Genomic DNA, 19,223 nt, shown 5'->3' with positions numbered 1-19,223 from the left:
AAAAAATAAAAAAAATAGATAAAGTAGTAATAATCTATATACAATTGAAATTAATAAATAAATAAGATGAACATCAGGAATATAAAAAAAATGAAAAAAGTAAAGAGAAAGATGAAAAAAGCATATATACCATATAACCAAAAAACAATAATCAAATAAGAAATAATATATATATATATATATATATATATAGTAATGAACGGATAAAAACAGGAATAGCATATATTTACATAAGGTGTAACAGAAATATAAACTATGTACATAAACATATATAGATTAAAATAATAATAAAAAAAGTAAACAAAAATAAAAGAAAATACATATATATATATATAATAATAAACGTAATAAATAAATCAAAATAAATTAAAAAAGGATTAATAATCATAAAATTAAAATTTGAAGCAGGGATTAAATCGAAAGGAAAGCGAATGAGGTGGCCAAATTAGAATGAAATCGGGTTTTTAATGCAATTTAGGGACCAAAATCGAAGGTTTAAAAACAAGAAGGATCGAAATCGGGGTTTATCCCATTTATAACGAAAACACGCGGATCCTGTGCGTGGAGTGGATCGGGTTACGATCAAAAACGGGTCAGCTATATAACCCATTTTCCTGAAAACGCTCCTCCATTCTCTCATTTGGTCCAAAATGGATCAAAACAAATTTTTAAAATTCTCTACATGTTCTTCATGTGTTCTTGGGGATGAAGAACACGGCCATGGTTTCCAGAAACTGGCCACCGCACCAACTCACCGGCGCCGCAACGGCGCCGGCCGCCGTTCATCGACGGCGAAACCCGAAAAAAAATATTTTTTTGAAAGCCCTTTTCCTCCTCATTTAGAAAACCAAATCCGTTTTTTAGAAAAAAAAGCCTCGGGGTGCAGAACTAGGTTCGAAATCTTTAAAACCCCACCTCTGTTCATCGGCTTTTAGTGTATTTGGGGTTTAAATAAAAACAACATGAAAGCAACGACATGCAAGCCATCAAAGCGAAGAAAGGTATGATCTTTACCTTTTGTTCTTCTCAAAAACACAAAAAAAAGTCTCGGTTTTGCCTGAATAATGCTTGTAACATGCTCGAAAGTTTCTGCTTTTTATTTCCTATCTGAATCGTAAATACAACGGGGATTACATCTTATTTATAGTATAAGAAATAAACTGTGCCTAGAGATTGAATCCGAGTAAGACTCGGTTTGGTTGTTTGGAATCCCACTAATGCACGTTGCTTTGCTTGTGTTTCATGTGCTTACGTTTGTTGGTGGTTGTTTGAGGAGTTCTCGGCGCCGAGAAAACCGGGGATGAGTGCCGGTGAGATGTGGGATACGGGACTCTCGTATGGGGACAGTTACGGCGCTAGCTGGAACTTGTTAGGGTTCCTGGAAACCTTTGCTTGCTGGGTCACGAGCCTGTTGGGCCTGGAGTTGTGTAGTGTGGGCCACTTGGTCTTGTAAATGGTCTTTTATTAGACCTGAAGCATGTAAAAACCCAAAATAAAATATAATATATAATATATGTAATTTATGTTTAGTATACTATATACTTTAAACGTATGACCCCATAGAACGAAATGTCGTGTCTACAGAGTGATCAATGTCTGTTACCTACATTGCAGAAAAGAAGGGAAAGGATTAATAAGAGACTTAGAATCATAGTTACATAAATCGCTCATTTGGCCACGATCTACGTACTGAGCGTTGTGATCCAAAATGCAGTACGAACGCGTTCAGATCGTTTCAAAATCGCGATCGGATCGTTTCAAAATTGCGATTCGGTACATCGTAGTTTTGCAGTTGGATAAGAGGATGCAATCAGAAAAATAAAGGGATTGGGGTTTGAGAGAAAAAATCAGAGGAGAATAAGAGGGAGGGGAAACCGTTTCAAAATAGCTCCTCGTCGGGGCTAATGATTGATTATCGAAGTTTTTTGGGTTTTCTTCTCAGGTGATGGAAGAGAAGAGGGTTCAAACTTCGAAGTTGCTTGGGTTTGGGGTTGTGAAGAGTTTTGGCCATGCGGGTGTGAGGAGTAGAGGATGAAGAAGAGAAGAGGTTCAAAATGGCTCAAGGGGAAGGGATTAAGTTTAGCATAAATTATGATCTATTTTTAGGTTAAATTTTAAAGGCTTTAGATAGTTTGGTTAAACACTGTCGTTTAATTGGGGTCTAGGATGGTCCATTTTTGTTCGCGTGGGTTTATTCCTAAAGGAGCAATGCTCATTTTTTATTCAATTTATTTTAGTCCTTAAATCGGATTTATGCATATTAGATTTTGAGTTTTTAATTATTTTGTTCCTAATGGAGCCATGCATAATTGATCTCTATCTTAGAAACTGGTTCATCGTACCAATTTGTATGGTACATCGTACCGGAGCTATCTGAAAGAAGTCTACCCCCCTCGTACCGAATTTTAGGGACCTAGCGAATTGCGATCCCGTTCCACGTTCTCGTACCGAGCGTACCTCGATCCATGTGACTATGCTTAGGATACTGCAGAATCTTAGCACAATGCTTGAAGAAGCTGTCCAATATGTGAAGTTTTTGCAGCTCCAAATCAAGGTAAGAACAAAAAGAAAAGATGTTTATTATTATAATCTTCAGGCTGCAGAATTAATTTTTCTGAGGAAACTTTGCAGATGTTGAGTTCGGATGAATTATGGATGTATGCACCCATAGCTTACAATGGAATGGGCATTGGACTTGATGATCTGCACCTCACCAGACAAAGATGATGCTACAACGACTATGCGTAGGATTCTTCCTGGTAGGTTTAGCTGACTAATGCCTGAAATATGATACTTCCATATTGTACTCCACTTCCCATCTTTCTATTGCTTGGTATTTGCAATGTCATTTATCAAATCAACTAAGCTCATCCAATATCAATAACTCACATTATAAGCTTAACCAAATAAACATAAAGCATCGATTATAAAATTTGGATCATCAATTATTTTTTTTATTAAACTAAGATAATTATAAAGTAATATTTGTGTTAAATAATCTCAATCATTTGACAATGAACACTCAATCACCCCTACTACAGTCGCTAATGCTCGAATTCGGGATCTCTAAGAATAACAACTATTCCTTGAACTACTAAAATAATTTTGTTCGAGCTGCCAAATTTCTATGTTGGTAATTTTGAATGCCGGCTTTGATAAAACAATGAGATTGGTTCCCATGCTTAAATTTAAAATTCTTTCCTTATCCATGATTTTGGTACAACTTTACTTTTGGATGTTACAATTAAATTATGGGTTTGGTCCTTCCATTGTGTTCAAATTTAGGATTGTCCCTAATCATAATCACATATTCTACACATTGATCGACTAATATAATTCAGATTGTTGAAATTATGTGACTCTCTCTGGATCTAATATATTTCATTCAAAACGATGAAATTCAAAACCTAATCTTTGCTTAAAAGACCTATTGAATCATCTTATATCGATGCAATTTCTCACATAGTTCGTAATATCTATCCAACAAAACAATAACGCCTTTCAACCCTCCCAAAGCTCCAAATAGAATACAATAACAAAAAATCTCAGCTAAAACTTACATGGCATAAACGCATTACACAACTGCCACAGATTGTGGAAAAGATTCTGAGGATTTAGAATTTGTAAATCAAATTTCTCAGATGTCACCATCCACCATTGCCCCATATAACCAAAGTAGTCCACCTATTCTCAACTTTTTCAACATGTTATGATTTTAAGTCACCAAGGAACAAAGACCAACTTCTAATCCCAATCTGTTTATTGTCCCAGATACCTTTACATATCAATAACATCCATGCTTGAAATCCAAATGAATCGAAGGGCATAACAACCTCCTCATCGACCACCTACCCTTGGAAAATATTCCAGTGTTTGTTCATGCACGATCTTCGCTTACGTGGTTGGGAACTTCGCTTTGACTATCCAGAGGCATGTACTGCGCCATTATAGCTCGGATTTCAGAGTCCATGTATGACTGCAAAAAGTAACAAAACAGGGAAACATTACAAGATGAAACACTATATGCTAGAGGATTCAATGCACTCCAAAGGTCGATATAATGCACCAACTTACCCTTAATCTATATTTGTAAACAAGATATGCACCACCGCCAGCCATCCCCAAGCCAATTAAAATGATCCAAACAGCAGCCCATGCCGATCTTACTTCAGTACCAGTCTTACCTGTGATCGAGAAAGGAATCAACATCAAAATGTTAACCACATGTTATATACTCGAAAGAAAATAGGTTCTGAGCAAATCCTAGAACTCACTTATGCAGGTATCATGATCCCTCATATACAAAAGATCTCCGCTGCAAGTGCACTCGTAGCTTCCCCAGGTATTTTTGCAGCTGCATTCAGGGCACTGACAGGCTTTCTTCTCCTTGCATTCATCGACATCTGCAAGATGACAAATGTCAGAAGCATCAAATAACTTGATTCCCTTCAGATACACAAAGCTTCTATCTATTTTCCTGAATTTTAACGTTTACGTTTTGAGACTCTGAGTTCCTAATAACATCTCGAAAGATATATTTAGTCTTTAGGGAATTCACCTTCGCAACTTTTGACACCATCACCTTTAAACCCAGGAGGACACCGACATTTAACATCTCCGGTATCCTGTTCAAAGCATCGTTTAGAATTTAAATTATTTTCAAAAGGATTGTAAAGAAAATAATAGTAGGAGCTTAGAAACTAACCAAACAAGCGGAGTACGAATGGCCATCTTGTGATTTATGCCAACAACCTCCATTGTTAATATTGCACCTTCCAGGTCCACTAGCTGAATCGTGAAAAGAAAAGAGCATCGTGAGAGAACATTATGCAGGTATAAGAATTGAATGAAGAAAAAAACAGAAAAATTCCCTGTTCAATGAAGTTGTCTTGTCTCTATCAAACATATGAGAAACATAAATAAAAGTTATTGACGGGCTTCAAACCGAGGCATAAATACAAACAACAAATCCAGCTAGTCCCAGAGGTGGGCATTATAAAAAGACCATAATTTTATATTTCAAAAGTAACTTCGAAGTAAAAGTTAAATCCGGGAAAATGAAATCATCAACAATGAATCTCAATCCTCACCTTCACAGTGAGTATAACCATCTCCTTTGAATTGCACAGCATCAACCAAGGGACATTCACAAACTCTACCTCTAAATGTATCCTGAGCATACCAATATAGAGAGAATTAATGCTGTTGTAATACCATAGAGAACCTCTATCAAAAAAGTTTTAATTTTTACCTTGCAAGCTGTGAGATTGGCTGCTTTATCTTGCCAACAACCACCATTGTTCTCCAAGCATTCATTAGTCTCCACATCTGAAACAGAGGAACCCACCGTCATTCTTGTTTCAAATAACCAGATGTAAGTTGAACAGCTAGATTTGCCACATCTTCCCAGAGCAGGCTCGGGAATTCTAAGAGATAGCCCTTGCCCCTTGGAAATTTTGGTCACACAATTTTCTCTTGGAAGCCAGACACTACATTCTACGCTAGCCCCTTAGCAGAAACAGACTAAAATATTTCGCTTGCAAGAATATACAAGAAAAACGTACCACCGCTCAAACAAACAGCTGGTTCAGTGGTCTCTTCAAAACCAGAACAGATGGCCTTTAGAACAGCACCTTTGGCCAGCTTCCCTGTACACAGATATGTCAGAAAGGAAATCAACGAAATTGCATCTTTGAAATATAGGCATGAATACAAACCTCTATATTGTCGATTGTTGACAACAAGGGTAGGCAATATGGTAACATCACCCCTGGATCCTTTTCCCACCTATAGATAATGTTTTGTTTAAACAGTCTTCCACAATTAAGAGCTCCAGAAAGGTAAATGATGATGAAAAATACATAAAACCGAAAGTAGAAAAACATAAATATATAAGAATAACATAATTACTTGGGCATCTTGTTCTTCTTTCAGAACAGGATTATTGGCATCAGCATTAGGGTCTCCCATACAGTCATCGATCTTTTTAACATCAAGCCCTGAACAGAATAGTATGAGAAAATCGTGAATCAATCATTACTAATTTCCAGTAATATTAGAAGAACATATAAGTGAGATATAGGATTTTTTCAATTAACTATTTACCAAGAGATTTTATAACCTCGTCGGCACATTCCTTGTTATATTTTTTCTCCTTCATGGGGCATCTTATTTGAAAATCTGTCACGTAGTCCCACCACAACCAAGCCCTGTTGGACTCATTTGCCACTCTGAAAACACATAGCTGCCTTAAGTTTTCAATCACGACGTCTTTCCCTTCATAACCCGAGCTAAAATCTTGTTCGGGATCGGGTGCACAATATCTCCCATGGTTGATACATTGAGATTTGCACTGTTTGCTAATGGTGAAAGCCTGAGGGCAGTACCAAGTTATATAATGGGGTGTGAATTGAGTATAGCCACCTTTCTCAAGTATCTGAGCAGCACCCTTGAAATCCTTCAAAAACTCCATCAGCATATCACATTTAACACCACATTCATCATTGCTGTTAGACCATAACTCATACTCCACACGATCATCAGGGTGCGGAACAGACTCACGCCAGTCGAGATTAACATTGACCATATCCCCACTACCGATTGCTTTCTTTAGAGCTTCACCAAAAGTTTTCTGAATAAGGGCAGACGGGATCGTTATATTTTCAATGTATCTGGCGGATGAACTATCCTCTTCGGGTGTGTCCATAGTTATTAAAGGTTCTTCCATATCATCTGCAACAAGAACAGCTGAAGCACCTGCCTTCTGCACATTCCAGACCTTCAAAGCAAAGAAGCAATCTGGGAAAATAATAAGAACATAGAGACATTAAATGCCGAATTGCATATCGTCACCGAGTACAGGCCACATGAAAGTGAATTTATATCCACACATCTATCAGAGAATGTAATAATTCAATAAGCACCAAGATCTATTCAAGCAGCCTATTACAAAAGAGAAAATATAGGCATGCCATCCCAAATCAAAGGGTAATCCATTATTAATCATAAGGCCAATCAAACTTAAACTACACCATAATTAAGGGGAAGAAAATAAGAGCTAAAAAGCCAACCCTAAATTTCAGAAAACAAATAGGATAAAAAGGGAAAAGGGCATCAGTCCAAGTAACTTGAGCAAGCTAAAACGAGGAAAAATAATTACATATATAAAAAAAAAGTGAACCCAACAAAAATAATTAAAACTATGCAGATCTAGGAAAAGGGTACCTCCACGATCGACCAAAACAAAAGTAGGAAGAGCGCCGGGCTTGGATTGAAAAGAAATCCCGAACTCATCAAAAGCCTTACAAGCCTTTTGATTATCTTTAGGGTAAACCACTGTACCAGCCATGCTTCCCCCATATTGAGGTATCCCAAAATTCCCAATCGCGCTGTCGTAGGTTCCCTTTATCTTCTCCGGCGAAGTCACTGACAAGCTGTTCTTTTCAACCACAAATCTAGCATCGCCGCCGCCTGAAGCAGACAACAACACGAAACTAAGAAAGACAACATGCAACAATCTTCTTAGCTTCATCTCTTTGCTTTCTTTTTTGGGGGTTTATGGGTTTGGGGTATCTCAGTTTAAGGGAGGCAGTCAAGGATAACTTGAAGATCGGGTAAGAAAAACATGGAAAACAGGAGACTTGGGGAAGCTATGTTATTTTCTATTTTTCCCGTTGAAAAAGGAGAATAAGGGTAAATAAATGGAAACTGCTGGGGTGTTTCTTGACCAAAAGCTTGGGAAAATCACTATATTTAATATCAATCAACTACTGATATTACTCTGCTAAAAAAGTATTAAACACCGATATATATATATATATATATATATTTGTTGTCTCTCTTATTTCTAAAATTTTATCTTGATTAATTTAGATCGAATCAAATTATACATCCAATTTTAATAAATAAATTTTTTAACAATTTTTTTTATTTACACAAAAACTTAAATTCAAAACTTATTTAAACAATATTAAATTACTTACTATTTAAACTATTATTGATAAACATCAAAATCTTCAATTCCATCCGATCCTTTAGTGATGCCGTCACATCTTGTTCTTACATTAAATTTTCTCATTTATGAGTTTACTTACCCTCTACATATATATATTATTCGGGTAGATTGAGAGTTTTTGTAACATTTTTCATTAGATTTTGAATTATATAAACTGTGAATCTATTTATTATTATTTATTTATTTTAATTTTGATTTAAATGAATAGTTAATAAGTTAATAGACGGGGATATCATTCTATGTGTTGGTCACTATCTTCGATATTTTTATTTTTTATTTTATTTTTTTATCTTTAATTTTTTTTTAATTTTTTAGTTTTTAATAAATCTATGTTTATGGTGTAATTTTCTCTGTTTTTATAGCATATTTTCGGTTGTTTGACTGTTATTTAATTTATCTTTTTTCAATGTTTGATTTGACATCGCAACGATTGATCAATATAATACTTATTTGTTATCATGTTGATCTTCTCTGCTTTAAAACCTTATATTAGATTTAGATATGTGATTTGCGTTTCTTGAATAGTTTTTTTCAGTTTGCTAGATTATGATTTACGGTTTATCAATAGTCTTTTAGTAAATTTATCTTTTTTTGTGGTTCGTTCACTGATGTGATCAGGTATATTCGTATCTATCTTTTGTTTAAGTTTTTTTGTTAGGTTTTTAAACTTTTACTTGTATGGTTCATGCGTGATCTTAAGTGCATAGATTTTGTGTTAATGATTATAGAAAAATACCTTAATTATGTGATTAATTTACGTTTACAATTGTAAACATTTATTGTAATTTTGAATATTTCATTATTATAGTAAAACTAGTTTTTTCCATAAAAAATAATTTAAATGATAATTGTTAAATATATTAAATTAAATTGATATCAATTTCGTTATAATGCATAAATTATAAAAAAAAATTACTTTTTTTAGGGTGAAATACATATTTAGGTTTTCAATTATAACTTCCATTCCATTTTGGACACTCAAGTATTTTTTATTTTAAAATCACACTTAACATTAAAAACAAAACCAAACTAGGTACTGCATAGGCCCAATATAAGGATGACCCTCTTAACCTAAGTTGCCCATTTGTAAGAGTTAGGATTTGGACTTATAACTTTTCTTTAGAGGTTTAATGTCTCATATCACTTGACCAGATGATTATTATTTTATTGTTTGAATCAATATTAAATTTATTAAATTTAAAAATATATAATTAAATTAAATCAAACCAAATTCTATAAATTAAATTAATAATTTATAAATATTACAAGATTTAATGACAAAAATTCATTTTTTTTTCTAAAATTTTAAACTTCATTTGGACAATGATTTTTATTTTCTAATGTTTGATAGAAAAAAAAATCTGAACTAATCTTAAATTTACTTAAGAGTATTTATGTGAGTTTTTATTTTTTTTATTGTTCCTTTTCTATTTTTGACGTTTAATTTGTACATTTCAATTTTAAAGAAATATTGTGTTTATATGAAAAATTCTACAATTAAAATCGCACACCGCAATATACCACTAAAGCGACACACCTAAACACAACACTAGTTAAATTGTCCTTATTAAGTAACTATTAAAAAGGTAAATTACACGTTTGTGTCTAAATTATCATTTTTGTTTCATTTAAGTATCTATTTTTTTTAAATCCTATTAACGACAATGCTTATGAGGTATGACATGTCAATTTTGTATTTTTAATTACCACGTCACCTTTTTCTCTATTCGTCAATATTTTTAATTAATTTTATTCACCAATTAGGTGGTGACACGTGTCACCACCTTTGGGGATAAAAATATTGAAATCATTCTTGCTCCTAATATATATTGAACATGAGTCTCTTATATGAGAAACAAATCACTCAACAATTAAGCTAAACTAGTCATTTAAGTAATTTTCACCACATTTAATATTTAACTTATACAACGTTATCACCACAAAATCAATATTTCTGGATGATTACAAGATTCAAATATGAGGCACTTTAAATTAACGACCGAAAGCTTAGTCACTTAACTATAATGAATTTTTTTTATTATACTAAACTTAATACTTACTTATTTCATTATTAGATTAAAAGACTAATTTTCACTTTATTTAGAAATAAAAAATAATTAAATAATTAAAACTTTTATAAAAATTATATGAAAATGGGATTAGTAGTTAAATGCCGACAAAAATAAATAATTTGGTGAGTTAGGTTAGCAGCCTTTCTTTAAAAAATTAAGATAATTAACTAAAACATTGATTTAATCGTCTTGGATTATGTGATTTGGCAACATAAGGAACACGTGAGTTGATCTAAAATATATATTTCACTTCTTATTTTAATGTGCTTTTAATTTATATACTTATTTTTTTTTAAATTGTTAAAAGTATAGTTGATCTAAGGGTGTATTTGATAACTGAAAAATATTTTCGTCATTTTTTTGTGTTTGAAAGTTGGAAAGTAATTTTTGAAAAATGTTTCCCGGTGTTTAATAGTTGTAATTGGTTTTACGGAAAATATTTTCTAGTGTCTGATAGTTATAATTGATTTTCGCTATGTAATTTATTTTCCCAGTTCCTTTGTAACTTATGTAAATTGTTTTACCGTCCGAGTATAAGCACTCAAAAAAATATTATTTTATACATTTAATATTACATTGATATTTTAATATCATTTTAATACAAATATTTATTATTAAAATATTTAATATACATATAATATAATTTTAATAATATTATATATTTATATATACTTAGATATATTATAATAATATATGATTTTATATTTTTAATTTAATAATATATAAATAAATTATTAATATAATTCATATTGTCTATTATTTTTATAAATATAATATTATTAAATTATTAATAATGAGTAATATTAATTTATATATTTAATATTAATATAATAATTTAGTATTATGTTAATAAAATGGTAATAATTAAAATTAAGGGTGTTCAAATAGTTCATTCAATCATCTATCGAATTGAATTAACATTAACAAAATAAATCAAACTTTTTTCTTTAACTGTTAATCGAATCAATTTTTTTAAATATTAATTGAACCAAACTTTATTCATTTTATGTAAATCATTTTCTATAAAATTAATTATAGTGTATCACACAATTATATTAACCGAACCAAACTTTATTCATTTTATGTAAATCATTTTCTATAAAATTAATTATAGTGTATCAAACAATTAGTGAAAATGATTTACACAATATCATCAAAACACCGTAAAATAGTTTTAAAAAATTATTTCCCAGAAAATGTAATTCATTTTACGTAAAACATTTTTCATGTAATTCATTTTATATAAAACAATTTTCAGGTAATTTATTTTATGTAAATTATTTTTTTTAAAAACCAATTATAGTCTATCAAACAGACCTACGTGTACATGCTATATGTAAACCTCTCATGATCTCCCATTAATAATTCCTTGTAGATGTGAAATTATGATAAGTGAAACATGATTGTTGGTATTTTCTTTTAGCATCCTTATGATTAGTGACGAATATATAAAAAAATTTAGAATAAATACACATATATTAATAATATAAATTTTGTATATCTTGATGATACGATAAAATTTCAGATTAAGTATTATTAAAATTTAGAATATACACACATGTTTTAATAAAAGAAAATTTCGAGTTTTAAGAAAAAATCGAATTCCAAAAAAAATTGAGAGTGGACACATTCAACGAACGTCCGCCACTGATAATGGCATCTAAACTGTCCACTTCGATTATTAGGTGTCGAATCCCTATATCCCAGGTGTATTGTAGCCCAAGATACATTCCCCACAGTCGACCTGTAGAATTTAACTAATTCTCATGAATTTTTTAAATCTGAGTTTTCACATACCAGTCTGGTCTCTTACTACTCTTGTGCATGTCGTCTTCTCATCTTTCTTCATTCGAGTTTCAACTGTGTTCACTTTGGGCTACTCATCTAGTGGTGACAGAGATACGAGTACTTTTTAACCACCTTAGACTGATCAGAAAATTAATTTCAAATATTAATAATCAAATTTTGATAATAAAAAATGATGTTATGATTTTTAGTTAAATTTAATTATGTGATTTTATTGATTAGTGGCATGTAAAATTGATTTTTTATAACTTGCATGTAATAGTATAAACAATTAAGGGTAAACTACAAGTTTGATTCATTTTTGTACCTAAACTTTCATTTGTTTAAAATTATTCCTAACATTTACTTTTTATTTTATTTTAGCACTTCATCGTTAAAAACTTAGCGAAATTGCTACAACATGACACTTTTTTATAGGTAAATTATATTATTTATCACTCAACTATCTTCTCACTTCTATTTTGGTCACTTAAGTTTACTTTTTTCAGTTTAATTACTCAACTTTCAAACTATTCCTAATTTAATCACCCTAACTTTCAAATTTAATCTTTTATTTTAATTATTTATTAATAAAAGAATTCATGTCACAAAAATTATAAAATAAAATAGTGATTAAAACATGAGCAATTTGAAAGTTGAGTAATTAAATTGAAATTTTTTAAACTTTAGTGACCAAAACATGAGTGAGAATATAGTTAAATGATGAATGGTGTAGTTTACCTATAAAATACCACATGCAGTAGTTCCATTAATTTTTTTAACGACTGAGTATTAAAATGAAACAAAAAGTAAATGTTATGTATGATTTTGAAAAACAAAAGTACTAAAATGAATCAAAATTGATAGTTTAGGTGCTAAATATGAAGTGTAACGACCTAATCCAATAAGACCTAAAAATTGACGGACCAAGACGTCACACGGGACCATCGGAGTGGCTGACCCAAAAATTTTCCTTTCAAAACAATTAAATCATCCATAATAATAATAACCAAATAAAAATCATAGTATTTGTTTTATAAAATACGAGAGCCCCTAAAATACATTATAATAAAGTTTAAAAATAATTCCAAAATATAGTTATGACTCAAATACAAATAGGGTTCATATGCATTACATGCCCTCAAATGAATATACTCAAGACATACTTAAAAGTTGATATCAGTCTGAAAGGCAATTTACGATATGGCTCCTCAAACGCTCATCCTAAAAACCTACACACAAAAACAAATTTTGAACATTGATCTCACAAGCTCAGTGCCACACTAATAACCAAACTCAACTACATGTGTCATCTACATACAAATGCTAATAAACATAATTATTAGCATACAAATAGGGCTGGGAGTAGGACGTTAGAGGCCCTGTGTAAATTCTTAAAAAGAAGCCCTTAAATAGAGGCCTAAATGTCTTACTGAGCTCCTTTCTCATAAAGTGGAGTTAGACCCGAAAAAATGAGACAAGCTTTACAGCTGCAACACAATACTAATTATTGATATTTCCCATATGAATTCAACAAGATTTGATCGCATGTTCTGTGGTTTTGGGCCCAAAATTTTACCACTGATCCATAATACTTTGTTTTTTTATTGTAACAACAATAATAAATCTAATTTTTTGGGGCCCTTGCTATTCCGAGAGCGTGTTCCGTCACGCACGTTACACCGTTCTAGCCCCGCCTCTGCATACAAATATGCTAAGCTAACATACACACACATGTAGGCATCATGGTGTGGTCAGAGGGTTTCACTACATCTCAGAGACGCACACCCCTCTAGCCTACCTAGGGTGAGATCTGAAATTTATACATCATAAATATTCATCTAATCAACTAACTCCTTGCGTGTACTTGGGGCATCTACGCCCGATCGGTAGATAAATGCCTTGTGCACTAGTTTAGTTTTGTCCGAACATTCTAAAATACAATCATTCATCCTGTTAATAGAGCAAATCGGGTGTTCGAATCGTGTAACACCCAAAATTATGGGCTAATAGTTTCAGGTTTACCCGAAAGGTAAGTGGACCTCATGAAATTCATAAGAAAAGTTGTTGGGTTTAATTGGGTTTGGATTTGGGCCAAATTAATGTTATAAATGTGATTTTAAATTGTATAAAAATAAGGAGTGACTAATTATGCAATTTTTTTATTTTGCAAAGATGAGGGTTTTTTATCTCATCATATTTCTTTTCTCTTCATTCTCTTTTTCTTCATTTCTTGTTCCTTTATCTTCTATGAGTAGCCATAGTTCCAAGGTAAGGTCTTGAACATCTTTCTTGTTTCATTTTCGTTCTTAATCCCCTTTGCAACATAGTTTTAAAGAATCAAAGTCTTGCAATATAGTTTTAAAAAATCAAAGTCTTGGATTTTTCCTAACTAAAGAAAAGTGGGGGTTTTCATCCAAATCACCAAGTAGAAGAGTGTGGCTAAGCAAGAAGATTCATTTCGAGATACAAACATCAAGTTAGTGTATTTCTAATTCTTTGGAGTATTAAGTTTTCATAAATTTAGAGATTTTGCTAAGATTTGATGATTTGAGCATTTTAGGGTTTATATTTAATTTCTCAAGCAAATTATGTTTTAGGTGTTAATAACATATTTTTATGATACCTTAAGACCCTAAACAACTTACTAAAGCTTTAGAATAAGTTTAGAAACTAAACCAAGTCATTTGGGATGATTTTTGAGTGATTTTCGAGTCTAAATAAACATTTTTAAGGTTCGAGTATCGATACTGGGATGAACATTATCGATACTGATTGAATTGGGGCTAGAATTAGGTTTTCAAGGGGAGTATCGATACTGCAGAGATATTGATACTCAAGGTAACAATATCGATATTGAGGCCCCATTTTCACAACAGAATGCATTTATAACACTGTTACTTATAAGGGCATCGATACTTGATTCTAGTGTATCGATACTACAAGTAGAGTATTTATACTACTTACTTTGGAATGTTAGATTTAACCAATTTAAGGCTCGTAAGAGCTAAGTACGATTCATAATAGTAAGACTTAGTCTGTGAGGGATGTAAATGGCCAAGCATACCTAAAAACACTCGTAATAGTAGGTTACATCATGTGTAACCATACTAAGCGTAATACGTTGAAATACCTTCAGTCGAGTACGTATACAGATTGTTAAAGACGAGGAACATTTTAGAGGATATGCTGACGAGCGCTCATGATGTATCGAATGAAAGAACGATAAGAATGACCGAAGTGTCATTACTCAGTAATGAACCCGAGTCAGGTATCGGACTAACTTGTGCTTCACACAGTGATCAACAAACTTAGTAATCGTTATTGAATTCAAGAAATCTGTAGAAACTTCCCTTGAGTCAAAGAGATTAAAGTAACGAATGATCTGAATAGAGTTGCTTAATAAATAACAATTATAACAATCTAATAAGCCTTCGTATAACATTCCAAGTGAGAGAACGAGTGAGATAATAGTTAGTGAGAGAATAATCTCTCTTTAGTGAGTCCAGCTATACTAGGGTATAGCCAGGCTACCTTAGTTTCCCTAATGATGAATTATCAGTGCACGAGGCACTTCAGAAGCTAACTAGGGTGTGAGGTCCTAACACTCACAAGGAGTGGGTTAGTGATGTTAGTGTTATGTGGTCTTTGGGCCGTAGGTATGCATGAGTAGTAATGATTATGAATTACCTTAAGAGCATAAGACACTCAAATACTGTTAAGCTTTAGCATAACGTTTTAGAAAAAAAGAATAGTTGAAATACTAATAAGTGAGGGAGCGTTCTCGTATACTTGTGTTGTAAATGATAATAATGACAAGATAACAATACTATATGTGTGATAACCATAAGAACCTTATGAGATAAGATTTTATAAGACTTATGCCTTTGTTTGTTACTCGGGAAATGATAAGGTCACCTGAACTATTTGTATACATGACTATCGTCTAAAGTATATATATGTGAAATATCCGAATATATGCCAACAGTTTTAAGGCACTTTAGTATCAATGTGAAGGCACTTTAGTATCAATGCGAATGCACTTTCGTATCAGTGCAAGGCGCTTTCTTGTATTGATGACAATACCAATAAATATATGTATATTTGATGTTTGGTTATGTATCATGCTTATTGCATTCTTTCATTTTAGTATTGCGATTAGAGACCCAATATTTGTATACTCATAGCGAGGCTCTTAGTAGAAGATTAAGGGAAGCACGAGACACAAACTATAGCGATAGAACTGTAGAACTTATGTTTATAAAATTCTTATATTACTCTATTAGTGATTATATTGTTGGGCTTTGTAAGCTCAACCTTTGGATTTTTCTATTGGTAGGTCAATAGCTTGTGCAGTTCTTGGAGCACCATCATGGCAGGACTTCCGGCATTTTCTTCAGAGTACTGTATTGTAGTTTAGTAGGTAAATGTATTCATAGAACTTTACTTATATATTCGCTTGTTAAACTTTGGGTTTGTATTATTTGATTTTAAATTATGTGTTAATGAGATCCGATTTTGTAAAACGTTTTGTAGCAGTCATTTATGTTTTAATTATGATACCATTCAGTATGTTTAAAAGAAAATGAACATGTTTTGGAAATCAGGGGTTGCCTCGGTAGCCTAGTGTAGTACTTTAGGCCTAATCGAGTCTAGCGTGTTATAAATCGTTTCTCGAGTATCAAACAATGCTAGTCTTATGATTTCCTAAGTTATAAGGTTTATAAGTATAATTTCAATTATTAACATTGTTTTCTCTTGATATTTTATTGGAGATCATTAAGGTGTTTTTGGGTCCCTCAACAATGTCTCTAATTCCCTTAGATTTCTTGTCCCAAAGTGTACGATGGTACCAATACTGACCCATGGGTATCGATACTTTCCCTTGGGTATCAACACCGTACAGTTAATTTAAGGCTAGGATGAAGGGGTAATATCGATACTCCTAATCGAGTATCAATATTCCCAAGCTAGAGTATCGATACCAACCGGGGCATCGATACCAAATTAGATTCGATGTTTTAAAAAATACCTCAGTATTTATACTCCTACTGGGAGTATCGATAATCTACATTCGGTATCGGTACTCCCGTAAGTACCGATACCAAAATTAGCTATTGAAATTTCAGTCTCAAAACCTTTCCTGCGAGTATCGAGACAAGATCCTTAGTATCAATACTCAATGAATGAGTACCGATAATACCAACCCAAAACTCCTTATTTTTTTCACGACGTAAGAACAATATCGGTACTATTTTTCTAGTACCGATACCCAAACCTATAAATGCCCTTTTGGGCATGAAAATCACTCTCTAATCACCCCAAAAATTGTATTGAGGTTCCCAAACATTATTAAAATCTTATGTGAGTTTATAAAGGTTATAAAAAGTCAATTTGCATGCTTTAAAACATTTCAAACTAAGATTTACCGTATGCGTGCTCGTATGTTTTAAATCTAATGCGAGCTAAACAAATGCACTAAGGGTGCGTTTGGTTCACGGAATGTAAGATTACCGGTGGAAATAAAAGATTATCAGGGAATAGGATTACTGGGAATGTTACATTACTGTGTTTGGTTGGTTTGGCAGGAATGTAAGATTACAATGTTTGGTTGAAGGAATAAAAGATTACTGGAATGTATATTTTACCAAATTTTCCTTGTTCTATATTTTTTAACAAATGAAATTCTAAATATTTAAATAAAAATTATTTATATAAAAATTCTATCTGTTGATAATATATTACTTGAATATTTAAATACATCATGTATTATTTTTATTTTAATTAATATTAAATTTATATAATTTATGTAAAAATATATTAAAATTTTACATCAACATTTAACTATATGTGTCAGTCTGTTCAAAGTATTCAAAAGACAAAGGCTTTATTTTTGGAAGTCTACCAAAAGATGATATATTGCTACTGTTGAAGAAATTGTCTTTCTAATGAAGTACTTCCAAATTCGTTAATCTTAGTTCTGGCACATTATTATCGAGTACAGTTGTTTAAATTTATTGTTTCACGTTACATCTAATTATAAGCCATTATTAAACAAAAATATTTCATATTTGAAAATTTATGGATCAATTAAATTTTTATTTGAAAAAATACAATTAATTAATCATTTTAATTGTTATTATATAACCTAAAGGCCCTGTTTGATTGGTTAAAAATATTAATTTACTTAAAAATTATTTAAAGCTAATAATTTACTTTTTTTTTTTCTCAAGCTGTGAATTATCCTTATTATATAACCTAAAATATTTACTTTGATTGGTATGATCGCTATTATAATAATAAAAAACATATTTATAAGCATAATTACTAAAAATAATTGTGTTCCAGTAATCTCTTTCTCAACAATAAACTAAGGACTAATCAGAACTAATTTATTATCTTTGACAACAATAAAATTAAATCACCAGTATAATAAGTGAAAAAACTTATTATTTCACAATGAATCATGTTAAAGAACTAAAATGACAATTCAAAGAACTGAAATAGGCACTCCGAACAGTCATACTAGTAAGAGCTACAAGTCCGGCATCTATGATTTGACGAGAATCCAGGTTGAGTGATTTCAGAGACGAGAGTCCAGACAATTTTCTTAAACCACCATCTGTAACTCCAGTAAATGACAGGTTTATGCTCTCCAGATTAACCAAACCTACAAGTAAACCAAAAGAAATCGGATGATCATATATAAGAATCAATTGTTTGGGAAGATATCAGTTTTATATGCTTATTCAATGATTAAAGCTCCTCAGACTACTAAATGAACAATGCTGTTATGCGGACTCATATGAGAATGCCAGATCCAGGTATATGTCTAACATAAGTACCTTCAATTGTTTTCAAAAATTTTCCATGTAGAATCATCTGAGTTTTGAGAAGGCTTCCAAAGAAGGATAACAAATCAGGGTAGCGATAACAGAGAATCAAATCAAGAAAATAATTATATGCAATAAAAGAGTTAAAGAAGCACTTTACCACCAAAACTAGAAACAGAAAGTAACAACAACTGCAAAATATAGAGAATGTCATACTATGAGAAAGGAGGATATCTAACCAGAAAAGATGGCGAAGGCCATTGCTTCCAACTTCAGTATCAGACAACTCCAAACATTTCAATCGTTGAAGACCTAAACAAATGAAAGCGGATGTTTTCAGCCACTGTCGTCTATTTTTTTTATAAGATAGCGGAGAATTATTATGAGCTGAGGTAATAGGATGGTTTAATGAAGATGCCAATCCCCCCACAGCAGAAGAAAAATAACGTAGGTAGAAACATTTAAATTAAATTAATTATTTATATTTCAAAATGAACAATATATACAAAGAAAGATGGT

General features: G+C 31.8%; 1 protein-coding gene across 1 annotated transcript; it reads right to left on the bottom strand.

Annotated features, from left to right (window-relative positions):
• Positions 1-3,515: 3,515 nt before the first annotated feature.
• On the bottom strand, positions 3,516-7,664 carry LOC120120600 (vacuolar-sorting receptor 3-like). Its single transcript, XM_039140201.1, has 12 exons — positions 7,225-7,664; positions 6,106-6,798; positions 5,911-5,999; positions 5,718-5,787; positions 5,565-5,648; positions 5,252-5,328; positions 5,091-5,172; positions 4,706-4,788; positions 4,559-4,625; positions 4,275-4,403; positions 4,075-4,184; positions 3,516-3,976 (listed from the first exon to the last, which is right to left on the bottom strand). The coding sequence occupies exons 1-12, from the start codon at positions 7,529-7,531 to the stop codon at positions 3,878-3,880; spliced, it is 1,890 nt and encodes a 629-aa protein (XP_038996132.1). The 5' UTR covers positions 7,532-7,664; the 3' UTR covers positions 3,516-3,877.
• Positions 7,665-19,223: the final 11,559 nt, after the last annotated feature.

This window comes from Hibiscus syriacus, unplaced genomic scaffold (assembly GCF_006381635.1).
Source record: "Hibiscus syriacus cultivar Baekdansim isolate YM2019G1 unplaced genomic scaffold, ASM638163v2 tig00110342_pilon, whole genome shotgun sequence".
NCBI classification, from domain to species: Eukaryota; Viridiplantae; Streptophyta; class Magnoliopsida; order Malvales; family Malvaceae; genus Hibiscus; species Hibiscus syriacus.
The sequence above is the reverse complement of the archived record's forward strand: the minus strand, read 5'-3'. Positions and strand labels throughout refer to the sequence as shown.

Bases quoted from the DNA above. Each gene is read 5' to 3' on its own strand.
- LOC120120600 (XM_039140201.1), bottom strand. From the start codon at position 7,531: ATGAAGCTAAGAAGATTGTTGCATGTTGTCTTTCTTAGTTTCGTGTTG. The intron at 4,789-5,090 runs GTGAGGATTGAG...TTCACGATTCAG, and splicing joins TGGTTATACTCACTGTGAAG to CTAGTGGACCTGGAAGGTGC. The intron at 4,404-4,558 runs GTGAATTCCCTA...GTCATCTTGCAG, and splicing joins TGGTGTCAAAAGTTGCGAAG to ATGTCGATGAATGCAAGGAG.